This window comes from Ornithorhynchus anatinus, chromosome 2, assembly GCF_004115215.2.
Source record: "Ornithorhynchus anatinus isolate Pmale09 chromosome 2, mOrnAna1.pri.v4, whole genome shotgun sequence".
NCBI classification, from domain to species: Eukaryota; Metazoa; Chordata; class Mammalia; order Monotremata; family Ornithorhynchidae; genus Ornithorhynchus; species Ornithorhynchus anatinus.
In genome coordinates, this window is record NC_041729.1 from 92,641,666 (window position 1) to 92,668,815 (window position 27,150).

At 44.4% G+C, this 27,150-nt stretch overlaps 1 protein-coding gene and 2 non-coding genes across 4 annotated transcripts in view; 1 reads left to right on the forward strand and 2 right to left on the reverse strand.

The window, feature by feature from the left end:
* SLC18B1 (solute carrier family 18 member B1) overlaps positions 1 to 27,150 on the forward strand; it is a 41,981-nt gene that overhangs the window by 4,318 nt on the left and 10,513 nt on the right. For both annotated transcript variants that reach the window (XM_029058434.2, XM_029058435.2), the window contains exons 3-10: positions 4,778 to 4,873; positions 9,074 to 9,147; positions 9,616 to 9,763; positions 10,232 to 10,388; positions 16,457 to 16,593; positions 22,220 to 22,321; positions 25,823 to 25,914; positions 26,641 to 26,736. In XM_029058434.2, coding sequence (XP_028914267.1) covers positions 4,778 to 4,873; positions 9,074 to 9,147; positions 9,616 to 9,763; positions 10,232 to 10,388; positions 16,457 to 16,593; positions 22,220 to 22,321; positions 25,823 to 25,914; positions 26,641 to 26,736 — 902 coding nt within the window. The remainder of the gene's footprint in view (positions 1 to 4,777; positions 4,874 to 9,073; positions 9,148 to 9,615; positions 9,764 to 10,231; positions 10,389 to 16,456; positions 16,594 to 22,219; positions 22,322 to 25,822; positions 25,915 to 26,640; positions 26,737 to 27,150) is intronic.
* LOC114809551 lies at positions 7,602 to 7,739 on the reverse strand. Its single transcript, XR_003757328.1, has one exon. It is a non-coding gene; the product is annotated as a small nucleolar RNA SNORA7 (small nucleolar RNA).
* Positions 14,824 to 14,961, reverse strand: LOC114809265. The gene has a single exon (XR_003757053.1). It is a non-coding gene; the product is annotated as a small nucleolar RNA SNORA7 (small nucleolar RNA).

The window sequence follows — 27,150 nt, forward strand, 5'->3', positions numbered from 1 at the left end:
GTTGAATAGTAATAGAAAATTTGTCGAATGCCTTTATTTTCGAAAGTACTTTTAGATCAATTTTCTCATTTGCTCTTTACAACGTTCTTGTAATGGATATTATGTGCTGAACACTGTGCTGATCACTGGGGTAGATACAAATAAGCGAGTCAGACTCTGAGGTAGGGCATGGGAAGAATTATCCCAGTTTTGCAGATGAGGAAATTGAGGCACAGAAAAGTTCAGTCATTTGCCTGAGATCGCAAAGGGGACTGGTGGCAGAGTTGGGCCTAAAACTCATGTGTTCTGTTTCTGTGGTCCTGGGGAAAGAGCCTGGACCTGGGAGTCAGAGAACATTGATTCTAATCCCGATTCCACTACTTGTCTGCTACCTGACCTTGTGAAGTCAATAGCGTGACTTAGTGGAAAGAGCCTAGGACTCGGTGGTGGTGGGTTTGAATCCCAGCTCTGCCACTTGTCAACTGTGTGACTTTGGGCAAGTCTCTTAACTTCTCTGTGCCTCAGTTACCTCATCTGTAAAATGGGGACCAAGACTGTGAGCCCCACGTGGGATAACCTGATCACCTTGTAATAATAATAATAATAATAATGTTGGTATTTGTTAAGCACTTACTATGTGCAGAACACTGTTCTAAGCGCTGGGGTAGGTACAGGGCAATCAGGTTCTCCCATGTGAGGCTCACAGTTAATCCCCATTTTACAGATGAGGTAACTGAGGCACAGAGAAGTGAAGTGACTTGCCCACAGTCACACAGCTGACAAGTGGCAGAGTCAGGATTCAAACCAATGACCTCTGACTCCCAAGCCTGGGCTCTTTCCACTGAGCCACGCTGCGCTTAGAACATTGCTTGGCACATAGCAAGTGCTTAAATACTATCATTATTATCATTATTATTACTATTATCTTCTCTGAGCCTAAGTTTCCCCATCTGTAAAATAGGGGTAAAATACCACTCCCTCCTACTTAGACAGTGAGCCCTGTGTGGGATGGGGACTGTGTCCAACCTGAAAACCTGTATTTACCCCAGGATTTAGAACAGTGCTTGGCACATAGTAAGTGCTTAACAAATACTACTATTATTATTAACAGATATTATTATTACCACTGGCCTTCACTGCCCCTCTAACAAGAAACTGCAGAGTTTAAAGAATAAATTTATTTCCCCTGGACTTGCAAAAGTGTATAGAATTACTCCCTGAAGCAGATATTACATCCCCTTACCTTGCAGGTCAGGTCTCAGTGGCTTTTAAAATTCTGCCCTTGTAAACTGAGAAATGTTATTCTGATCTGATCTAGAGTTGAGCTCTCACATGCTTGATCAGCTATGAAGTTGGGCAGTGGATCATTTCTCTATGTGGTTTGGGAAGAGGTGCCACCCATCCTGAAGGGTTCGATCACTGAAGCCTCAAAATACATGTAGGACCATTTTTTTTTTCGTTGGGGGTGGATTCAGGAGGAGAGACATTTTCTAATTGGACCCCTTTGGGGTTGAACAATCAATCGATATATTTATTGAGCTCTTCCTGCAAGCAGAGCACTCTACTAAAGTGTTGAATCTTCATTTGGAGTATTCCCAGAGCGAGTTGATTATGCTGAATTGTATGAAGATTGGAGGAGTTCAAGTGCTTGGACAAACTGGGCAATCCCAAATCATGATGTTTTCTGTGAATAAATAATTGTGGTATTTAAGTTTTTTCCTTTTTTTTGCCAAGCCCTGGGGTAGCGGTACTATAAGCAGGTTGGACTCAAGCCCTGTCCCACAGGGGGCTCAGAGTCTAAGCGTCTAAAAGAGGACTTGGTGATAATCTGGCACCCTTACAACATGTGGCTCTAATGAAAGGGTTATTTTGTCTTCTTGAAACCCCCGGAGGAGGGGGATATCCCATTACCAATCATTATCTCCCAGTCAATCCAGATCCCTCAGACATTTTTTCAGTCAAAAATGAAATTTTCTGTCAAATTACAATAGAAACAGTGTGGTCTAGTGGGAAGAGCACAGACGTGGCAGTAAGGTGATCTGGATGCTAATTCCAGCTCTACCACTTGCCTGCTGTGTGACTTTGGGCAAGTCACTTCTCTGTGCCTCAACTTCTTCATCTGTAAAATGAGAATTGATACCTCTTTTACATCTCCCTTAGACTGTAATCCCCTTGTGAGACATAGACTGTGTTTGATCTTAATAATAATGTTGGTATTTGTTAAGCGCTTACTATGTGCCGAGCACTATTCTAAGCGCTGGGGTAGATACAAGGTAATTAGGTTGTCCCACATGAGGCTCACAGTCTTAATCCCCATTTTACAGGTGAGGGAACTAAGGCACCGAGACGTTAAGTGACTTACCCAAAGTCACACAGCTGACAAGTGATGGAGCTGAGATTAGAACCCATGACCTCTGACTCCTAAGCCCGTGCTCTTTCCACTGAGCCACGCTGCTTCTCTAATGTATTCAGCATGGCATAGTGGATAGAGCACGGGCCTGGGAGTAGTCAGAAGGTCATGGGTTCTAATCCCAGGTGCACCACTTTTCTGCTGTACGACCTTGGGCAAGTTACTTAACTCCTCTGTGCCTCAGTTACCTCCTCTGTAAAATGGGAATTGAGACTGTGAGTCCCACGTGGGGCGGGGAATGTGTCCAACTCGATTTGCTTGTATCCACCCCAGTACATAGTACAGTGTCTGGCCCATAGTAAGCACTTAACTGATACCATCATTATTATTAGTAGTAGTACTTTAGATCATAATAAACACTTATTAGATCCAGAATAAACACCAGGGTGAAATTAGTGCTGTTCTGGGCTATTCAGATCCTGAAATGCCCTATTCTGGGTTAATCTCACATCCTGAAGAGATATCTTCCCACCCTGGGCACAGAAAGATGAGATAAATTGAATGTTTTTCTAGTTTGTTTTGCATTTACTGTGGGGGAGGAAGGAAAGCCACATGGGAAGGAAAGTGAGAAAGGAAGGTTGTAATGTCATTGTCAGATGTCATGTGATTTCTCCAATTCTCATTCTGTGGGGTCTATAGAGTAACAGGTGTTTTGTCTTGGATGACGGAGTACCCTAAACAGAGAGCCCCACGTGCAGCGGGTATATGTCCAACTCGATTCCTTGAAAGCAGGGATCACCTCTTCTCCCTACTATGTAAATTTCCCCTCCTGCCCAGCACTTGGCAGGGAAGCCAGAGTCATCGATAAAAGGAAGAATGTGATAGCTGTTGGATGAGATGGATAAATTTTTACTGTCAACAGAAGCTGATCTCATGACTCCACAGTGTGTTGCTTATAAAGGATTGATCTGCCCATCTGGCATTCAAACTAATAATAAAGATGGCATTTGTTAAGTGCTTACGATGTGCAAAGCACTGTTCTAAGCACTGGGGAGGATACAAGGTGATCAGGTTGTCCCACGTGGGGCTCACAGTCTTAATCCCCATTTTGCAGATGAGGTAACTGAGGCACAGAGAAGTTAAGTGACTTGCTCAAAGTCACACAGCTGACAAGCGGCGGAGCCGCGATTAGAACCCATGACTTCTGACTCCCAAGCCCGGGCTCTTTCCACTGAGCCACGCTGCTTCTCTGGTGATGATCTGTCTCACTAATGGTTAACAGGCACTTGACTAAACTGGGGACTTAAGCCTTTTGCTTAATTTCTTCCTGGGCTTGGTCTGTCCAGAGGAGTCAATGCAAACCTCCAACTTCTAGAAGTTTGGACTTTGGAGTCAGAGGTCATGAGTTCGAATCCCAGCTCTGCCACTTGTCAGCTGTGTGACTGTGGGCAAGTCACTTAACTTCTCTGTGCCTCAGTTACCTCATCTGTAAAATGGGGATTAAGACTGTGAGCCCCACATGGGACATCCTGATTCCCCTGTGTCTACCCCAGCGCTTAGAACAGTGCTCGGCACATAGTAAGCGCTTAACAAATACCAACGTTATTATTATTAGAAGGTTATCTAGGAAAAGAATATTTTCTACTCTATTGAATATGCTGATTCCTTTTCCTCTTTCTCCTGCCCTTGGGCCCCCCATTTTTTTTTTAGGTCCCTAAGAGTAATCATAACAAACACACCCTGTAGTTTTAAGGTATTTACTATGTAGATCCAATATATTCTTATGTATCTGAATATCAGAGATTTATTTCCTTTTTTCATTTTCATCTATATCTTCCCCATAGCCCAGCACTCAGCTGGAAGCAGGTTAAAATTATTATTATAGTATTTGTTAAGCGCTTACTATGTGCCAAGCACTGTTCTAAGTGCTGAGATGGTATTTGTTAAGCATTTAATATGTGCCAAGCCCTGTTCTAAGTGCAGGGGTAGATACAAAGTTGTCCCATGTGGGGCTCAGAGTCTTAATCCCCATTTTACAGATGAGGTAACTGAAGCACAGAGAAGTTAAGTGATTTGCCCAAAGTCTAATCCCAGCTCTGCCATTTGGCAGGTGTGTGACTTTGGGCAAATCACACACCTGACAAATGGCAGAGCTGGGATTAGCACCCACGATCTCTGATTCCCAAGCCTGTGCTCTTTCCTCTAAGCCATGCTGCTTCTCCATAAAATAAAATAACCTGGTCCTTTTCTCTCTCCCCTCTACATCTCTCTCACCCAATCAGAAATGGGATCCAAGTTCATGGGCTCAAGTATCTGGGAATTAGTCTGGGTTATTCATTGCCTCAGAGTTTATGTCTGTTTCTAAGAAGGTCAAGGAAAAGGATAATTTGGTTTGATACTTTATTTTCACTCTAGGTTTTAACCCTTTTATGGTATGTTCCTTTCCAGGCAGAAAAAAAGGGTGCCAGTAACACAGTCATTGGTATGATCTTTGGATGCTTTGCTTTGTTCAACTTGCTGGCATCTTTGATATTTGGAAAATATGTAAGTGTCAAATGTCTTTAATTTTATGGACTTTGTTATATGCTTACTGCGGGCTAAGTGCTGGGTTAAATATGGGGTTATGTCCCTCTGCTTCTACTTCCTCTCCTTCAGTTCTCTCCTTAACCCCTTCCACTTTGGTTTCCTCCCCATTTGGCTCCATGGAAACTGCCCTATTTAAAGTCACCAGTGACCTTCTTCTTGTCAAATCTGACGGCCTCTACTCCATCCTAATCCTCATAGATCTCTCAGCTGCCTTCAACGCTGTGGATCAACCCCCCTCTCCTTGAAACATTTATCCAACTTTGGCTTCACTGACACTGTCCTCTCCTGGTTCTCCTCCTATCTCCCTGGCCACTCCTTTTCAGCATCTTGTAGGGTCCTCCTCTACCTCTGTCCTCTTAACTGTGAAAGTTCCTCAAGGCTCAGTTCTGGTTCCTCTTCTATTTTCCATCTGCACCCATTCCCTTCGAGAATGCATTCGCTCCCATAACTTCAACTACCATCTCTACACAGGTGATTCCCAAATCTACCTCTCCAGCCCTGACCTTCTCTGAAGTCTTACTTTTCTTCTTGCCTTTAGGACATCGTCCCCACCCACTGTCGTTTCCATCACTGTAGACAACAGTGCTATCTTCCCTATCTCACAAGCCTTGTAAAGCCTGATGTTTTTCTTGACTTATCTCTCTCATTCATCCCACATAATCCATCTGTCACCAAATCTGTCAATTCTACCTTCATAACATTACTAAAATCCACCCTTTCTTCTTCATCCAAGATGCTACTATGGTAATCCAAGTACTTATCCTATCCCACTTTAAGTACTGCATCAACCTCCTCTCTGACCTCCTTGCCTCCTGTCTCTCCCCACCCTGGTCCATACTTCACTCTGCTGCTCGGATCATTTTTTTTCTTAATATGTTCAGTCCACATCACCTCACTCCTCAAGAACTTGCAGTGGTTGCCCAAGCACCTATGCATCTAACGAAACTCCTTACCGTCGGCTCTAAAGCACTCAATTAGCTTACCCCCCACTCACTGATTTTTTCTCTACTACAACCCAGTCAGCACATTCTGCTTCTCTAGTTCCAGCTTACTCCCTGTACTTCGGTCTCGTCTACCTCGCTGCATGTCTCTTGCCCACACCCTCCCTCTGACCTGAAACTCCTTCCCCCCTCCCTATATGGCAGACCACCACTCTCCCCACCCTCAAAGCAATATTAAAATCACATCTCCTCCAAGAGGCCTTCCCTGATTAAATCCTCTTTTCCGTAGTCCCTCTACCTTCTGTGTTGCCTGTGCACTTGAATCTGTACCCTTTAAGCCCTTGATATTCATCCCACCCACAGCACTCAAGTGCGTATCTGTAATTTATCTATCTATAATAATGCTTGTCTCCCCCTCTAGACTGTAAGCTCTGTGTGGGCAGGGAATATGTCTGCCAACTCTGTTATACTTTACTCTCCCAAGCGCTTAGTACAGTGCTCTACAAACAGTAAGCCCTCAATAAATGCCACTTATTGACTGTTTGTAGAACCTGACTACTTCCTTCTTTCCACAAATGCTTGTTTCAAGGATAAATGAATTTGACTGGCTATGCATTTTCCTGGAAAATGTTTCCCTCAAATTCTGAGTGTTCTTTCTTCCTTCCCCCTCCATTCATTTTTTTTTTTTATCTGTGTACCAGAAGTTGAATTTTAGGACACTTACGTTCCTGTCTATCAAAATTTCTAAGAGGGACTTCATGTTTCTGGACAGAAGAGGATTTTGTAACCTAGAGATGATTAACCTCTTCCTTATAGAAGGTGTGTGATTTGTGTACATAGTGAAGCAAGAAAGGGTTGCAAAATTTGGAAATTCAGAAAAATCCTATTTCTATGAGAAAGACAAATTCTCTTTTGAAATTGCGATAACACTGGCAAGAAAATCGACCCAGTGTAACTTCAAGCTATTCTCCCCCAAAGTACACCTGACCTTTGAAAGCAAAATAATTTTCCGCAGCTTAGGTGGATTTACTGTAAGAGGCAGGCCCCTTTGCCTCTGTTAATCTCCATCCCTCACAGGAATGTTACGAGGAGAAAAGTTCATGTGAAATGCTTCACAAGTTCAGGGTGATGGGACTGCCCTCTGGCTAATGCAGCAGGTGAACTCTTCCAGGACTGACAGGAGATGAGGCTTGAAGCAAGGGGAGGGTAGGTGGGATTTTACCAGCTTCTCTTTCTCCCCTGTTAGTTTTCTTTCTCTTTCTCCTCTTTATTAACCATCACTATCTGTCTCATCTTTTGGGAAGGAATTGGATGGTAATAGATAGAGGCTGTGGAGTCTAGTGGAAGAGACTAGGTGTCCAGGGGCCAGTAGACTTGGATCCTAGGTTCAGTTCTGCAATTATCCTGCTGTGTATTTTCAAGCTAGTCTCTTAACCTCTCCGTGCCTTCATTTCTGTACTTCTCAAGCACTACTACAGTGCCTTATGCCTAATGGGCATTCAGTACATACTATCATTACTTGAGATCTTATGCTGTCAAGTCATGTACGACCCATAGCGACACCATGGACACGTCTCTCCCAGAATTCCCTACCTCCATCTGCAATCTTTCTGGTAACATATCCATAGAGTTTTCTTGGTAAAAATATGAAAGTGGTTTACCATTGCTTCCTTCTGCACAGTAAACCTGAATCTCCACCCTCGACTCTCTCCAATGCCGCTGCTGCCCAGCACAGGGTAGTTTTGACTTGTAGTAGATTGCCTTCCACTCACTAGCCACTGGCCAAGCTGGGAATGGAATGGGTATGCCTCTGCTCGACTCTCCCTCCCTTAGCCGAGACTGGTAGAGTACTGGAAACTCTCCAGGTGTGACCCTGAGAGGTGACTATCATTACTACCGTAAAATAATATCTACTTTACAGGGATAGTTTGAGATTAAAGTGAGATGACAGATGTAAATGTGCTTTGAAAAACGGAAAGCGCTCTGCAAATTCAAATTATCATTACTACTACAAGGAGAAAGAGAAGGAAAAGCAAATGAGAAAAGTTGGTCACGTAATCCTCCACTAAAGAAATGACACCTGGTTCTTGCAGCCTCAGCTGCTCAGATCATTGAAGGTTGTATGTGTCTACATGCTTGTGAATAGCACCAGGGAAAGACTTTTTCTGCACCTGTTAAGCCCTTTCTATGTGTCAAGCCCTGTTCTAAGTGATAGGGTAGATACAAGCTAATCAGGTGAGTCACTGTCCCTGCCCCGCATAGGTCTCACAGTCCAAGGAGGAAGGAGAACAGGTATTGAATCTCCATTGTACAGATGAGGAAACTGAGGCCCAGAGAAGTGAAGTGACTTGCCCAAGGTCACACAGCAGACAAGTGGCAGAGCCAGGATTCGAATGCAAGTCCTCTGACTCCCAGGCCCGTGCTCTATCCACTAACAATATGGCTTCACCATTTCCTCACTTAGAGTTGATCCCACAGGGATAGGGTGGTGAGGCAAGAAAGGGCTGCAAAACCTGGAAACTCAGAAATATCCTACTTCTAGGAGACTCAATATGCCTGGTCACAGAGTACACTTTTTGGGCTCCATTTTCCTTCTCCAGCTGCCAATCCAGCTAAAAATTGCTCCAGTCCTGCAAAAGGAACAACACAGACTTGGGACAGATATCCACACCAGGGACAAGATGAGTGGGGAGGATTGAACTGGCCTTGCCTCCACAAAGAAGTTTCTTTGAATTTTCTTAGAAATCTTTCCATTTGTGTCCATCTCCTATTGACAGGCCTTTTTTTGTTGTTGTTTGTGGTCTCCGTTAAGCGTTTACTAGGTGTCAGACACTGTTCTAAGCCTCGGGGTAGATACAAGTTAATCAAGCCAGATACAGTCCCTGTCCTGCATGGGATTCTCAGTCTAAGTAGGAGGGAGAACAGGAGAGCCGAGGCACAGAGTTAAGTGACTTGCTCATAGTCACACAGCAGACAAGTGCAGAGCAGGGATTAGAACCCAGGTCCTCTGACTCCCAGGCCTATGCTCCCAGGTCTTGTTCCTCTGTCAGTATCACTGAATACATATTTGATTTTCCCCCTTTGAATCTGCATCCTTTCTGTACTCTATATCTGTTGTTCTGAATATCTTGTCATACCCAATATATATTTGTTGCTAACTGCTCAATAATCAGGCATGGAATAATGTAGGTATTTTACTTCCATTTGACAATTGCAGCTTGTTCACATTGGAGCAAAATTCATGTTTGTGGCAGGAATGTTTGTGTCCGGAGGAGTGACTATTCTCTTTGGGTAAGAATTTGTTGTCAGGGATGTTTGTGGTTGCTGTGGTGGGGCTGGGGGAGGTCAGTTAAGTGTAAACTGTTTATAGCCCATGATCACACCTGAACTGGATATCTTCTTTAAATCTGCCAAAGACATCTCTATAAGTGTTGTTAAAATTCCCTGATTTCATTTCTCACTGCAGCTTTTTGAAGGAGGCTGGTGAAATCACTTCCCCATTTCCAGTGAAAAAACACGCCTAAAGATGAGCTGGTTTGGCCCGGACCCCCATAACAAATTAGAGGGAAACAGTGGGGCCAGCTGGGACTGACTCTTTTGGTCCTTGTTCCTAAGGCAGGAAAACTGTGCCTGATCAATTCCCACTGGGGCTTGAGCTCTCCAGCTGGAGGCATTACCATTTTTCTTTCCTGGTTATGTATCATCTCATAAATCCTGTGTCGTGTATTTGAAGGCTCTCCCGTTTCCTTCCCTTTATAGGCTTTTGGACCGAGCACCCAACGGGACCGTCTTCATTGTCATGTGCTTTGTGGTGAGAACAGTGGATGCCATAAGCTTTGCTGCGGCAGTAACGGCCTCATTCTCCATCCTCGCGAAGGCTTTCCCAAATAATGTGGCCACTGTCCTGGTAGGTGGGAAGAGATGTTGCTTCTCCCTGGGCACTTGGAATTGGGGGGGGGGGTCCATTATCTAATGTGAAATGAGTGACTTTCCTTGATGTAGTCCTGCTTTACCTTTAGCAAGAACAGTGACAGCACATACACCATCCCCTTTCTTAAATCCCAGTGAACAGAGAATTACCTGGCTATGTTGCTGGATAATAGTTTCTCTCCCTACTCCTCCCCTCTCCATTCACTGCTGGTCCTGAATTGGGGAGACCACCACCAGCCATCTACACTGCATCGTCCTGGCTGTGGAAAAAACCTAAACTAAAAACAAGCCCTTCGTTTGACAAGGGGACCACTCCTGGAACCCATATACCTCCTCCCTCCCTCTCTCCAAACAAGCTTGACCGCGGTATTTGATTTCTTCTGCCATGTGCTTCTGTGATGCCCTTTAAATCTGATAATGAAATTATGTTTTCATCCTTTTCTAGGGAGGTCTTGAAATTTTTTCTGGGTTGGGACTGGTCCTGGGACCTCCATTAGGTGGCTTCTTGTATCAGTCCTTCGGCTATGAGATTCCTTTTATTTTCCTCGGATGCGTGGTACTATTAATGGTGCCCCTGAACATGTATATTTTACCCAATTATGGTAAGTCCACAGATCTCACAGATCCTAGAGGTCATTTCTATGTCTTTTTCTCCTTTTCACACAATTTTGTCTGAAATTTCTCCAGGTCTTGGTCTGAATTTTATGCAACTAAAATAAAGGGTTCTGTGAGATCAGAAAGAATTAGGTCTTCCCCTTGAAATCCAAGAAGACACAACTGACGGTGTTGTCACCTATGGTTGTGTGGGTGTCTTCCAGGATTCCTGGACTTGTTTCCTGAGTTAAACTATTCATGTACCTTATTGCCTTCTTCTCTGTCCTCTTCAACCTAAGGTCTTATAAATACACTTTTGACAGTGAAGTCTTGATACTACATTGTAGAACAAATAGGAAAAAAGATAATTCATTAACTATGACTCCCTGGTTAGGAGATAAAGAAAATATGCTGGATATTCTGTAAAGATAAAACTCATTTTGAAACAGTGGATTATCTAGGCATCATCAAGGATATAGGCTTAAACTCTGTCCTTTCTGTGAGGTTTTTATCTGAAATGGAAAGGGCAGCTCTGATGTGGGGAAACTCTGTGTATCCCTCCTACACACTTGAGGTGTGAGGAAGAGTGCCAAAACTGCTATGTAGTATGTGTCGCTGAAGAATCGGTGGCAGACCTAAAAAGACTTCTCTTCTGATTGTGAAAAATTCAAATTTAAATGTGATCCTTAGTGCATGGTGTCCAACATCTAGTTCAGTGTCCTTAAATAAGATTGCTAGCTTTCTCTTCTCATACCTCTCTTGCAGGAGGTCATCTTGTTTGAGATTATGGCGGGTTAACATGAAAAGTTGGGGGATTATATTTCCTGAAGACCCCTTAAACTCATTCTCCCATGTTTGTAGTTTTACTTCTTCAAGGGTGAGACACATGGTAGTTGTAAAGTTGTCCTTTGGTCTGAAAATAGTACTGCTGAGGGAGCGTCATTTTGAGATGATCACTGTATGCCATTCTTCACCCAGCTACCACAGTCACTTTTTAAATCCATATGATACCATGCTCCTTATTATGTTATATAAGAAGAGCGAATATGAGAGATTTGGGGCAAGGGGTTGCTTTTCTCTTGGGCCTATCGGCTTGAGGTGCTAGGAATCTTGCCTCTGACCTTTTCTGGGTTTGTTTTTTTTGGAATTTTTTTTTCTAAATGGGATTTGTTAGTGCTTATTCTCTTCCCCTCTTCAAAACCCTACTTAAAACTCACCTCCTCCAAGAGGCCTTCCCAGACTGAGCTCCTCTTCTCTCTCTACTCCCTCTACCACCCCCCCTTCACCTCTCTGCAGCTTAACCCTCTTTTCCCCCCATTTCCCTCTGCTCCTCCCCCTCTCCCTTCCCATCCCCTCAGCACTGTACTCGTCCACTCAACTGTATATATTTTCATTACCCTATTTATTTTGGTAATGAAATGTACATCGCCTCGATTCTATTTAGTTGCCATTGTTTTTAGGAAATGTTCTTCCCCTCGACTCTATTTATTGTCATTGTTCTCATCTGTCCATCTCCCCGGATTAGACTGTAAGCCCGTCAAACGGCAGGGACTGTCTCTACCTGTTGTCGACTTGTTCATTCCAAGCGCTTAGTACAGTGCTCTGCACATAGTAAGCGCTCAATAAATACTATTGAATGAATGAATATTATGTGCCAGGCACTCTACTAAGTGCTGGGATAGGTACAAATCCCAGAGAAGCAGCGTGGCCCAGTGGAAAGAGCACGGGCTTTAGAGTCAGAGGTCATGGGTTCGAATCCTGGATCCACCGCTTGTTAGCTGTGTGACTTCGGGCAAGTCACTTAACTTCTGTGTGTCTCAGTTGCATCATCTGTAAAATGGGGATTAAGACTGTGAGCCTCACGTGGGACAACCTGATTACTCTGTATCTACCCAGCTCTTAGAACAGTGCTCTGCATATAGTAAGCGCTTAACAAATACCAACATTATTATTATTATTATTATTGTTGCAAATTACTCAGATTGGACATAGTTCATGTCCCACATGGGACTCACAGTCTTAATCCCCATTTTACAGTAGAGATAATTAAGGCACAGAGAAGTTAAGCCACTTGTCTAAGTCACAAGCAGACAAGTGACTGAGTTGGGATTAGAACCCAGATCCTTCTGACGTACACTTGCCCGTGCTCTGTCCCCTAGACAACACTGCTTCTTCTTGAATAGGAGCCTGATGCCTCTCTGATCCCAAAGTAAACCAAGGATTAGCCTTATTTCAGTTGATAGTGCACCTCTCCGACCCCTATGAAAGTGAGGGGATGTTGGGAGAAGAGTCATTGAAAACATTCTGTCTAGGAATGGAGAAAAAGGACATAGAAAACCAAATTCCCCCTCCAAGTGCCTCTTCTCTCCCCAGCTCCCTTGACCCTGAAACCTCTCATCCTTTTTCCTTCCCTCCCACCTCATATCTCATTTCCAGCCCTACCTGGCTTTTGGAAAAGAGGTCACCTATTGAGTAGGGAAGAAATGGAAAAATAGTCATTAGTAATTGTGGTATTTGTTAAGCGCATACTATATGCCAAACACTGTGCTGAGCCCCGGTCCCACCTGAGGCTAACAATTCAACGAGGAGGGAGAATGGGAATTTAATCCCCGTTATATCGATGAGAAAACTGTGGCACCGAGAAGGTAGACTGTAAGCTTGTGGTAGGCAGGAAACATGTCTACTAACTCTATTATATTATACTCTCTCAGGCCCGTAGTACAGTGTTCTGCACACAGTATGTACTCAATAAATACATTTTATTGAACGTGTCTCACTCATGGTCACACAGGTGGCAAATAGCAGACCTGGGATTAGAACCCAATGTCTCACGACTCCCAGTCCTTTATATTTTTTTTAATGGTATTTTAAGTGCTTAGCATGTGCCAGGCACTGATTTAAGTGCAGGGGTAGATACAATGAGGCTCACGGTATTAATCCCCATTTTACAGCTTAGGTAACTGAAGCACAGAGAAGGAAGGTGACCTGCCCAAAGTCACACAACAGACAAGTGGCAGAGCCAGGATTAAACCCAGTTTCTCTGACTCGTAGACCCACGCTCTTCTGTGCTTTTTCCACTAGGGTATGTTCTTCTTGCGTTTGTTGAGATGATGAATGCGCATTTCTCATTTAATTTTTAATTTTTTTTAAATATGAAGTCATGAGTTGCTTTTGCTTTACTGCGAATTTCCACCGTTGGTCCAGTGGAAAGAGCATGGCTCTGGGAATCAGGAGAATTGCATTCTAGTCACAGCTCTGCAAGAAGGGCCTTGTCTGATGGGCCTCTGCCATTAGTGGCGAAGGGTTGTGACCAAGTAACCTCATGTATTCCCTGAGGAGTTGGGCAAGATCAGCAAGAATCCTGACAGATCACTGGCTAACATGGTTGGCCAAGACCACAGGGGCTACCAGGTCAACCCGTCTGCTGGGTTCTGTTGCCGTCGGACAGCTTTGACACTAGGCTGTGTGAACTTTCGCCTGAATGTTAAACATTCTTTGCTTGCACTTTGCAATAATAATAATGATCGCTGTGGTATTTACTGTGGGCCAAGAACTGTGCTAAACACTGGGGTGGAGAAAATGTAATCAGATCAAACACAGTCCCTGCCTTGCAAAGACTTATAATCTTGAGAGAGAGAGAACGGGTATGTAATCCCCATTTAACAAACAAAAAAAGTGAGGCACAGAGGAGTTAAGTGTCTTGCCCAAGGTCACAGAGCTGCATTGGGCTGCCTCCCTGCCTGCCTCCTCCCTCATTGCATCCAATGAGAAACAAAACTGTGGATGACTGTGCAGGTGGCACTTGGGCAGATCCCTAGCACTGCAATGAATTCTTTGGCACTGGTTCTCAGTCCAGAAGTCTCAAGTCTGAGGCTTGTGCCTTGTTCTTGCCAGGAGGCTCCATCCATCATCACCACTGGTAGGGATGGAATGGACACTGATGATGAATTGGAAACCAAAGTCACCTCTTTTAATTTGGAGGCTTTATCCATCTCTAGGAAATCCTTGTCAGATGCTAGGTAAAAATTGCATTGATTCCTGTGTTTTTTCCCAGTTTGTACTGGGTTAGTACAGTCTTGCACACGTGTGTACATGCACACACACACAAGGGGAAGGAGGGAGAGAGAGAGAGAGAGAGTGCTCATGCGCAGCAGTTTTTAGCAGTCTGTTGCTCAGTGATGTCTTAGCAGAGAGGAATAGTATAGCTTTTTTGTCTCTTGTCTCATACCATCGAGTCATTTCCGACCCATAGTGACACCATGGACACATCTCTCCCAGAACACCCCGCTCTCCATCTGCAATCATTCTGGTAATATATCTCCATAGAGTTTTCTTGGTAAAAATACAGAAGTGGTTTACCATTGCCTCTTTCCACGCAGTAAACTCGAGTCTCTGCCCTTGACTCTTTCCCATGCCTCTGCTGCCCAGCTCGGGTGAGTTTTGATTTGTAATAGATTGCCTTCCACTCGCTAGCCACTGGCTAAGCTTGGAATGAAATGGATAGGCCTCTGCTTGACTCTCCCTCCTGTAGCCTAGACTGGTAAAGTACTGGAAACTCTCCAGATACGATCCTGAGAGGGGCATTATATAACTAGCAGAGACTATAGATTGAGGGAGGTGATGATAGACAGAGCAGCACAAGGTCAAATGAATGCAGGAAATAGTAAAAAACAAAAACAAAAACAAAAAAAAAACTGGACAAAATGATATACAAAAAGTCAAATTACAAAGAGGGAGGGAACGGCCTGTCCCTAATCTGCCAACACAAAGGCATCCACCAACGAGGGATATGGTATCCTTGTGTTCAGGAATTGCTCTACGAGCAGTATTGTATCATCCTTTTCCAAGTGCTTAACGTAGTGCTCTGCACACAGTTAGTGTTCCGTAAATGCCATTGATTGATATATGAAGAGTGGACAGGAGGACTTCCATAGGGATGAGGATGAGAACAGGAAGAAAACGACTCAGAAAGAGAAAAAAAAAAAGAGGGAAGAGAGGAGTGGTGGAAGAATGTTGTCTCTCTAGTGCAGGCAAAGAACAGCATATTCTGCTAATCTGAACTATAAAAGTAAATGGCTTGTGACTGACATTATAACTAAAATGTTATCTCAGTTGTATGTTGATATAATTTCATTCATTCATTCAATTGTATTTATTAAGCCATGGGAGGCAGTGTGACTTAGTGTATAGAGCATGGACTTGGGAGTCAGAAGGACCTGGGTTCTAATCCTGTACCTACCACTTGTCTGCTGCGTGACCTTGGGCAAGTCCCTTCACTTCTCTATGCCTCAGTTTCTTCACCTGTCTAATGGGGGTTAAAAGTGTAGGCCCAATGTGGGATAGGGACTGGGGCCATCCTGATTAACTTGTATCTACCCCAGGACTTAGAGCAGTGCTTGGCACATAGTAATTGCTTAAGAGGACCATTATTTTTATTAAGTGCATTCTGTGTGCAGAGCACTGTACTAAGTGCTTGGGAGAGTATAATACAGCAATAAACAGACACAGTTCCTGCCCACAATGAGCTTACAGTCTAGAGGAGGGGAATTTCATGCCTTATCATCCACAGCTATTTTATGGTGGGTCATTCCTTTGTCAGTCTAATTCTATGGTTCATTCTCAGCTACTGTACCAAACTTTGTTTCAATTCTAGTCTCTGGATTTTAATCACTGGTATCTAGAGAACTTACTGTGTGCTGTGCACTATACTAAGCACTTTTTGAAAGCCCCATTTAGTGATCAGGAGACTCAACAAACTAGAATTATGTTTTATCCCTGTTCTCATGCTGCAGTGAGAAATAGGAAGCTGATTTTAAAGTAGCCAACCCATTCCAAAAAGTGCTGACTTTGGTTCCCCCTTTCCATCACTCAAAGAGGGATGTTCAGCTTGTGCAGGTTTTCACTAAGATGGATCTAATTGACAGTAAGGTGTGCGTTTTCACTTGTTCAAGTCTTCATAAACCTTATGAAGGGGGATGGTGTGTGTAACAAGTAGATAAGTGTGTGGTGTGCTTTTTGTGGTCTGTGTTTTCTGTCTAAAATGTAACTATTTCCCTTTGCTTTCTTTGCTTGATAGAGTCCGTTCCCAGTGAGCACTCTTTCTGGAAGCTTGTGACGCTCCCCAAAATCAGCCTCATCTCTCTTGTCATCGTTTCACTGAGCGGATGTTTTGCTTTCTTGGACCCTACTCTGTCTCTCTTTGTTTTGGAGAAAGTAAGTTGTGTTAATTGCAGAGCTCCTAGAAGTTTCGTAAAGTTTCCTTATGATCCTAGGCATAAGGTGGTCTCATCCCAAATGAGACAGACCAGCCAGGCTCATGCCCTTTGCTATATGCCAGGGATATGGTCTTACTTTCTTCTTGGGTTTTACTTTTTTTCCAGTATGGTGGCTGGCTTGACACACTGCCCATTCCTCAGTTTATAATCCTGCCACCCCACTAGGCACTAGTATGTTGTCATCAGTACCCTGGGATAGAAGGTGTATTTATTATTATTGTTTTTATTATTATTATCATTGTTACTATTATTGTTATTTGTTAAGACCATACTACGTGTCAGACACTGTACTAAGCACTCTACTAAGGAGATAAATCAGGTTGGACACAGTCCATGTCCCACATGGGGCTCATACTTTTATTCTCCATTTTACAGATGAGGTGACTGAGGCACAGAAAAGTGAAATGACTAGGCCAAGGTTACACAACAGACAAGGGTGGAGCTGGGATTTGAACGCAGGTCCTTCTGACTCCCAGGCCCGTGCTCTGTCCACTAGACCACACCGCTTCCCCCATGTTGAACCACAGGATACAAAACTGTAAAGCCTCCCTCTAGACTGGAAGCTCACTGTGGGCAGGAAATGTGTCGATTTAAAGTTATATTGTACTTTCCCAAATGCTTAGTGTAATGCTCTGCACACAGTAAGCACTCAATAAATACGATTGAATGAATGAATGAGTGAATGAAGCACCATCGGGACATAATCACTGTCATATTTTTGAGTGCCCACCCGGTTGCAGAGTATTATACTAAGCAGATAAAAGAGTACAAGAGAGCTAGAAGATCTGAACCCAGTCCTCAAGGAACTGGTAATCTAGCAGGAGAGATAGACACAAAGGTAATTACAGATAGGAGGAGGAGAATGGGAAGATGGAAATATGGATGAGTATATGCTTAAATAGTACAGTATGAAAGTGGTTATGTGCAGCAGTGTTAAGAGTGTTGAGTACATCTATTGAAGAGGCAGCGCTGGTGGTCTGCCATATTTGAAGTAGGAAAGAGTTTCAAGAGGAAGGTGAGTCATGAGCTAGAGGTCGGAGGAAGCGACCTGGAAGGTAGCGAAGAGTACAAGCTGGGGTGTAGTGGGAGAAGAGCGTGGAGAAGAGGGAGACAGCTGAGTGCCTTGAAGCCAGCCATTTGTCAGTGCTTTTTGTTGTTGTTGCAGAGAGGAATCACTGCCACTGAAGATTTTTGAGGAGCGTAGAGACTTGAGTAGAATGCCATTTTAGAAAAGTGATGATCCAGGCAGCAGAGTGAAGTGTGGACTGGAGGTAGGGAGAGACTGGAGACAGGGAAGTCTGTGAGGAACAGACACAGTAATTTAGTCAGGATGTGATGAGCCTGTATTGGGCAGGGAGGGGGTGGGGCGGAGGGGGAGTGTCTTGAATTGAGAGGAAGGATCCGATCTGTAAGGTGTTGAAGAGGAGAAGTCAACAGAAATTAGTGACTGACGAAATGTAAGAAGTGAAAGAGAACAAAAAGTCGAGGTCAGTGTCAAAGGGGTGGATTTCACTGACAGGAAGGATGATGGTGGTGTCTGCTTGGATGAGAAAGTTAGTTGGAGGAGAGGATTTGGGAGGGAAGATGAGCGATTAAGTTTTGGACATGTTGAGCTCGTGATACTGATGGAACCTCCTGGTAGAGACCCCTGCTAGGCAGAAAGAAATGTGAGATTGCAGAGATTTAATAAGGTATATTAGGGAGGCATCTCCATAAGGGTGGAAGCATGAGCTCTCCAAGAGGAGTGAGTGTAAAATGAAAAGAGAAAGTACCAGAACAGCCTTGAGGAACCCCCACAGTTAGGGGGTAAAGGTGGAAGAAGACGCATTGATCTGTAAGCCACCTTGCAACCTCCTTTCCTGTGGACTTTCATTCGTTCATTCAGCTGTACTTATTGAGCACTTACTGTTAGCAGAGCAATGTACTAAGCACTTGGGAGAGCACAGTGTAACAATAAAAGCATACATTCCTTTCCTACCATGAGTATACTGTCCAGAGGACCACCTGTGGCAAAGACAGTGAATTTGTCCTGGAGGCTGCCACTCTTCTGCCAATCTCACTCCTAAAGCTTGGATCCGATCAGTCACCCAAAGTCCAAGGCTCATCTTGCCCCAAATTAGCCAGCCTTCTGCATCTCCACACCTGAGCACATGAAGGCACATCTCCTCCAAGAAGCCTTCCCTGACTAAGCCCTCCTCTCCTCTTCTCCCACTCCCTTGTGCACCGCTCTTACTTGCTCCTACATTCATCCTCCCTCCCATCCCCACTGCACATATGTATATATCTGTAATTTATATATTTACTTACATTAATGTCTGTCTCCCCCTCTAGACTGTGAGTTAGTTGTGGGCCTGGAATGTGTCTGTTGTTATATTGTACTCTCCCAAGCGCTCAGTACAGTGCTTTCTACACAGTAAGTGCTCAATAAATATGATTGAATTAATGAACGAATGACATTCAATAGCAAAGGTTTGTTATTCAGGCAGCTGTCCTGAGGAATACTGCTACAAGCATGCAATACCAAAGTTTGAGTCCCCTTTCTCCCTTTATATCAATCAATCAATGGTATTTATCGAGCGTTTACGTGTTCAGAGGACTGTATTAAGTGTTTGGGAGAGTACAACACAACAGAGTTGGTAGATGTGTTCCCTGTCCACAACAAGGGGGAGATAGGCATTAATATAAATAAATGATTTATAGTCCATCTCGTCCCATCCCGGTTCTGGTAGCACCCTGCAGTCTCCTTTGCCATCAACCTGGTTCCTCTTCCTCCTTTCCGCTTCTCCTTTGGGGTTTGTATATTGGGGACCATATTCCATTTCCAGTTGTGGATGGAGCTAGGGGTGACTTCTATCTTAATTTCTCTACTGAGTTTGCTCTAGCTCACATAACCTTCTCTAGTACCCTTGTGCTAGTTCTTTGTTTACCTTTTATCATATCCTTACCCACCCCAAAATGTACTTTACGATTTAAAAAAAAAAATTATGGTATTTATTAAGCACTTCCTATGGGCCAGGCACTGTCCTAAACTCTGAGGTAGGTACAAATTAATCAGGTTGGACACAGTCCCTGTCTCACAAAGGACTCACAATCTTAATCTCCATTTCCCAGGTGAGGTAATTGAGGTACAGAGAAGTTAAGTGACTTGCCTAAGGTCATACAGCAGAAAAATAGCAGAGCTGGGATTAGAATCCAGGGCCTTCTGACTCCCAGGCCCATGGTCTATCAATTAGACCGCACTGCTTCTCTTTCTGGCCTTGTTTTTTTTATCTTGTTTTGCCATAGCTGTTTTCATATACCCATCACTCACCCTTTCTCCTCACCCTTTCTCATGGCCCCTGCCTCTCCCTCCTCCCCTAAAAAACCAGTGAGACTGATAAGGAGCAGCCAGATGTGGATGATCAAGAGGCAGCTGTGTCAGTAAATCCAAGGTTGAATGATCCACTGTTTCCCAGGTGATTGTGAGGTCCAGGAACACTATGATGGAGTGGAGTCCATTATTAGATTTGGCAGTGGTGAACTTGGTGAGAGAGATCTCAGGAGGTGGAAGAAGGGAGTTGTCGGGAGATGAAGTAAAGGAATGGAAGCAGGGAAATGGGGGCAATTGCTGTGGGGTGCAATGAGATCCAGGGAAGGCATTTTTAGTGCAGGAGATTCAGCCCCTGTGGAGAAAGTACCTATGAGTCCTAGCCTTATAATGGAGTTTTGTGGGCAACCTGGCACAGCTTGAGGTAGTCCCGGGCAAAGAAGGGAGAGGGGTGTGACCTTTGCAGCTCTGACCTCCACAATCCCACCGCTGGGAGGGGATGGAGGTGCACAAACCAGGCAGGGGGAGAGCAGGACCGCTCCCTCTGCCCTTCTCTGCCTATCCCTCGAAACCCAGCTCCTCCTCTGTCAGTGCTGCTTGAGAGGTTGCTGGGACAAAGGCTTGCAAAGGGAGGGACAAGGTGGGAGTTTCGGGGGTGGGAGTTGGATGAACACAATTCAATCAATGATATTTGAGGACTTAGTGGTGCAGAGCCCTGTACTAAGCACTTGGGAGAGTGCAGAGCAATAGCACAAGGAGCTTACAGTCTAGAAGGGAGGTATAGCTCTAGCACCCACCATCAGCACCACCAACAGTTGCTGTCTCTGCCCGGGATAAGGTGCAATGGGACCAGTTACCTTGGCTACCATGCCTCCTTCTAGCCCCTCCCTCCGTTCTGCCATGCCATCTTGCAAGGGTAGCCCCGGGAGAGGGTAGCAACCTGGCCCTAACCCTGCAGCTGTCGCCCCTCGACACGTTTCCACTGAACCTCACTGGGGTAACAAGGGAGTAAATGGGGGAATGGGCTGAAGGGAGGCCTTGGCTTTCCGCTTCTGGACTCCCACTCTTGGCTCCGTGACTTTTGAAGTCTTCAGTCGACTTTTTAAAATGTGATGTTTCTCAATATGCTGTTAAGTTTGGTACTTCTCCCACCTTCCCCCTTTAAAATGCCTGAACCTGAGCCCCCTGGCATGCAGTCTTTTGTCACGTTCCCAGTTACTGGATCTGCATTTCTGTTGGGAGAAATCTGAACTGGGCATTTCTGTGCCCCAGTCTTCCCTTGCTCTTCACAATGTTTCTCATTTTAGTCTGCTGTCCTGTCCATCACTACTGTTCAGGCCGGGTAGTCTAAGCTGTGGTCACAGGAATCCTCTCTACTCTTCACCTTATCGCTCGTCTCTGACTTGGTTCATTTCCTGAATGTTGACAGGCCCCGCATCCATCACATCCCCTGACCCTCTCTTAGGACCAGTCCAGTTGTTTTATCATGTGTGCGGCACCTGCTCCCTGCTTTTTCCTTGAGTTTGATTAGTGGCCAATCTGCTAATAGTAATGGAATTGCTATTTACTGAGTGGTTTTGGGGTGCAATGTATTACACTAAACACTTGGAAAACCAGAGAAGCATAAGATGTGTACCTCATGTTCAAGGAGAGTATATCCTAATGGGACCAAAAAGCTGACTTTTAAAAAAGAAAGTCAGTGTTGTCCTTGTCCTGGATTTGTCATGCAAATCAATCAATTGTATTTATTAATAATGATAATGATAATAATAATAATAATAATATGCACTTGTATTATGTGTTAAGCACTTACTACATGCCAAGCACTGTTCTAAGCACTGGGGTAGATACAAGGTAATCAGATTGTCCCACATGGGGCTCACAGTCTTAATCCCCATTTTAGGGTTGAGGTTACTGAGGCACAGAAAAATTACCCAAAGTCACACAGCTGATAAGTAGTGGAGGCGGAATTAGAACCTATATCCTCTGACTCCCAAGCCCGTGCTCTTTCTACTAAGCCATGCTGCTTCCCCTTTATTGAGTGCTTACTATATGCAGGGCACTGTACTAAGTGCTTGGGTGAGTATGATATAACAAAGTTGGTAGACATTTTGATTTCAAAGAGCTCTGAATTATATGGGAGCATTCCCGGAAGGGTCTAATGGCTGGGTCCTCGTGGGGAGCTAAGAATACTCACTGAAATGCAGGAATTGATGTAGTCATAATTTAATGGTGGATTTTGTTTTTTCTCTTACAGTTTCACTTGCCAGCTGGCTATGTGGGACTTGTCTTCCTGGGGCTGGCCCTGTCTTACTCTATTTCTTCACCACTCTTTGGGCTGCTAAGTGATAAAATGCCAGTAAGTATCCTCTCTCTCTCTGTGCAGAAAAGTATCATCCTGGTTTTGGATCTTCTGATTACAAAGCCCCTTAATCACCATCGGATAGGTGAGCTTATGAAATTCGGTGCCCAGGGCTAAAGGTGGGAGGTTTAGGGGAGAGAGACCTCGACGGCACTCATAATACTGTGCCTTGATTTTTGAGTTTCCATTTTGGTAGGCAAAAAAGAATTGGACACATGATGGTGATGGCATTTGTTAAGCACTTAGTATGTGCCAAGCACTGTTCTAAGCACTTGGGTAGATAAAAGGTAATGAGGTTGTCACAATCTTAATCCCCATTTTACAGATAAGGTAACTGAGGCACAGAGAAGTTAAGTGATTTGCCCAAAGTCACACAGTTTTTAAGTGGTGGAGCTGGGATTAGAACCCACGATCTCTGATTCCCAAGCCCGTCCTCTTTCCAATAAGCCACGCTGCTTCTCCAACTGTTGAGTAAGCAGTTCTTAACTGATTCCTGCCTTGGTGTTAGACTCTGTTGGACCTTAGGTTTAGCAGAAAAGAATGTTTATGTGGCAAGCTTGAGGCTCATGACCAACTTTAATCTTTCATGGCTCTCTACTTGTCTTCCCTGCATCAAATTTGCATCAGATTCCAGAAAGTCCTGTGGTTCAGCGGTCTAGTGAGAAGAACCAGGTCTGGAATTTAGGAAGCCTGGGTGCTAAAGGGAGGCCTGTTGTGTAACCCTGCAAAGCCACTCAAGAAGCAGCATGGCCTAGTAGATATAGCATGGATCTGGGAGTCAGAGGACCTGGGTTCTAATTCTGGCTCCGCCACTTGTCCCCTGTGTAAGTTTCGGCAAGTCACTTCATTTCTCTTTGCCTCAGTTACCTCATCTGTAAAATGGAGATTAAATCCTACCCCCTCTTTCCTAGACTGTGAGCCCTATGTGGGATGGGGACTGTGTCCAACCTGATTAGTTTGTATTTACCCCAGCACTTCGTACAGTGCTTGGCACATATTAGGTGTGTTTACAAGTGCCACTAGAAAATAAAATCTGCAGCTCAGTTTTCATAGCAATAAAATAGGGTCAGTAATACCTGTGCATCCCTATCTCACAGTGGTACTTTATGAATAAAATACAAAATTCAGGTGAAGTGCTTTGGAAAAATAAAAATACCATACCCATTAATGGGTATGATTATAATCAATCAATGGTATTTATTGATTCCTTACTGTGTGCAGAGCACTACACTAAGCATTTGGGAGAGTACAATATGACAGAGTTGGTAGACACATTCCCTGGCCCATAAGGAGTTTGCAGTCTAGAGGGTGATTTATAAGGGTAGTTTAGTGGTTCTGAAAGTCAGAAGATTTCAACAGATAACTTGGCACTTTAAAGCTAGGTATCTTTGGAAGCTTCCAAGCACTATTTAATGACTCCAATAAACCACCCAATGCCCCTTGAGTCCTCAAGCCCGTTGGTGCCCTGCTTGGTTGCTAGCCAGCCAGGTATTGGGATTATGAACTCAGCTCGTACACTTGTCTTGGCTTTCTTTAATCTTAGTTTTTCAGCGTCAGGAAGAAGCAAGAGTTGTAGGGAAGATCAGGATCCCAGATCACTACCCTCTTTAAGTGCTTTCACACAGAGCTAGGGATGGCAATTTCTGTGCTCTTGGGGTACAGTGCAGACCCTGTGCCTACACCCCTCAAGAGAATGTAAACTCATTGAGGGCAGGGAACGTGTCTGTTTATTGTTATATTATACTCTTCCAAGCACCTGGGATAGTGCTCTGCACAAAGTAAGTGCTCAGTAAATATGATTGAATGAAAGAATGAATGAGAACTGGAGCAGAGACAAGGAATTGGAGAGTGGAGAATTTTCTTGGAAGAGCAGCCAGGCCCAACATTCACCAGTAATCTCCACCGCCTTCCTTCTGCTGCTTCTTTTCCTCTCCTCCCATTCCATCATCATTATCACTAATGCTATTTATTGAGCACTTACTATGTGCAGAGCACTGTACTGCGTGTTTGGGAGTGTAGGATACAACAGAGTTGGCAGACGTGTTTCCTGCCCACAAGGAGTTTACAATCTGGAGGAGTAAGAGAGGCATTAATATAAAGAAATGGTAATATATCACTTCTAGATATGTTTGGGAGAGTAGAGAATCAACTCAGCGGTTGTGTCACGGCAAGCCAGACTGCTTCCTGCTCCCCCTTGGCCCCGCTTTCACCCACAGTCCCTGCCTCGGGGGACATCCCAGCCAATATGAGGAGACCTGAGCTGAAGGGCTTAATAGTAATTATAATGGCATTTTTTAAATTGTTTACTGTGTGCCAAAAACTGTCCTAAGCACTGGGGTAGATACAAGGTAATCAGGTTGGACACAGTCCCTGTCCCACATAGGGCTGACCGTCTTAATTCCCATTTTACACAGCTGAGGTTATTGAGGCACAGAGAAGTTAAGCGACTTGGCCAAGGTCACACAGTACACAAGTGGCAGAGCTGGGATTAGAACTCAGGTCTCTGTTAGCACGGGTGCTGTTCCCAATGGGTGGAGCAAAGCTGTGCACTTTTGTGGCCGCTCTCTCTCTGATAGTATGCCCTGAAGTGGCTACCTCACTCACTTGTCGAGTGAAGTGATCTCTGAAAGCCAGGAAAAAGTCTAAAGGTCTAAACCATTGAAGGACCACCACTCTCAATCTTCAAAGCCCTACTAAAAATCATACTTCTTCCAGGAAGCCTTTCCTGATTAGTCTCTCATCTTCCCAAAGTATACTCCCTCCCTTCTGCACTTTGGTATTCCTTGAGCACATGGTGCTCACCCCACCCCCACAGCCCTTCACTCTGCTACTTCCCTAACTTGTAACTTATTTTAACATATGTCTCACCAGCTAAAATGTAAGCTCCTTGTAGGCAGGGATCGTGTCTACCAACCCTCCTGTATTGTACTCTCCTAAATATTTAGTACAGTGCTCTGTGAATAGTAAGTTCTCGGCAAATACTCTTGCTTGATTGACTGATTCACTGAATTGAGCCCCTTGGTCCCCAGTCCCAGAATCTTCCCCTGAAATCACGTCAGGCAATCCCGCTCTTATTTATTTCCCTATGCCAAGAGGCTTCTAGTTCTCCCAGTATGACCCCTCCTGACCCTAACCCTGTGAGCCGTGGGTGTCTGTGGGCCAGGGGATCTCCTGGGGCTAATGGGAGTGTTTGTGTGAGGGGCGGATCCTTTGAATCTAGGCCTGAGCTGAGACAACCCCCACCCCCCACCCCACCGAGATGAGAGCATTTTCTGGGCATGAGAAACAACCTTTGAGGATATTTCCTCTGAGGCACCACCACTGGGGTAGCTGCTTTCTGTGCCAACTCCCAAATTAATTTTTTAAAGAGAGTCCTAAAATTCTTCCGTGGGTTTCAGTTGTGGGGGTGATATCGCCTGAGGTGTTCAACCTGAGCTGCTTGATAGATGAGAGATACTACCCGCTTGAGTTTGTCCAAGCCCTCTCTTTCCTCCCCAGCCCCTAAGGAAATGGCTGCTGGTGTTTGGAAACTTAATCACAGCGTTGTGCTATTTCCTCTTGGGTCCGGCTCCGATCTTCCACCTGGAAAGGTACGGTTTCACCCTCTTTCCCTCTGCTTCCTGACAGAGGGAGGTATTTGGCAAGCAGTGGGAAGAACACTTTCAGTGAACACGCCCGCATCTGAGAAATTTCCCTTTAAATTAATGGCCCAGTAACAGAGCCTTTGTTTAGGGGAAGTATTAAATGCTGATTGAGTCATGAAGACCAAAGGGTTTGATTCATTCTATAGGCAAGGCAAGAGATTAATCAGTGATAAAGTTGTGTAAATTCCAAAGGAAAGCTGACAGAAATCAGAGTCCACTGGGGTGGCATGGAACCCAAACCCCTATCTTTTTGGAACCTTGCTCGATGTACTTCAGCAAGCTTTCCTTCCCAATCTCCTTTCCCCTCTCCCTTCCGGTTGGACTTTGTTATGCCTTTAAAGTATCCATTTCATGTTCCCTGGTTTAAACATTCAGTTTCAAAGAACTGAAGAAGGGGAAGAGTTATAACTAGAAAAAGTGGTAACAAGTATGTTTTCCACTTCCTTTGCCCCAAACTGGCATTAAGAACAAATTTTCCTCACTGTGTGGCTAATTAAACTACCATAATGTCATTTGAGGTTCACGGGGACTGGGTTGAGGGGTAGGTTGGTGGTTCCTGGAACAGGGAAATGAGGAGAGCCACTGTCACTAATCAAATTCCTGTGGCTAAATATCAGTATTTGCATTATTTTCATTGCCCCTATGATCTTTTGTCCCCCCTTTGCTTTGCAGTCAGCTCTGGCTGTTCGTGCTGCTACTGGTTGTGAATGGCATCTCTGCTGGAATGAGTATTATCCCCACCTTTCCAGAAGTCCTCAGTTGTGCGTAGTAAGTCATCCACTGAGTTGCATTCATTTCTAACTTTTATTAATAAACACTTATTAAGGTGAACATTCATTATGATCACCTGCAGTGTGTACAGCATTGTACTAAGAGCAGGCTTTAAATCCACTGAAAATCAATTAAGACATGGGCCCTGGACACAAGGCCACAGACTGTCAGGGAAGACAGACACATCTTGTCTTATGCCCTTGAGTCGTCTCCAACCCGTAGCAGCTCCATGGACACATCTCTCCCAGAGCTCCTCACCTCCATCTGTAGTCATTCTGGTAGTGTACCCATAGAGTTTTCTTGGTAAAAATGTCAAAGTGGTTTACCGCTGCCTTCTTCTGAGCAGTAAACTTGAGCCTCCACCCTCGACTCTCTCCCATGCCTGTAATGCCCAGCACAGGTGAGTTTTGA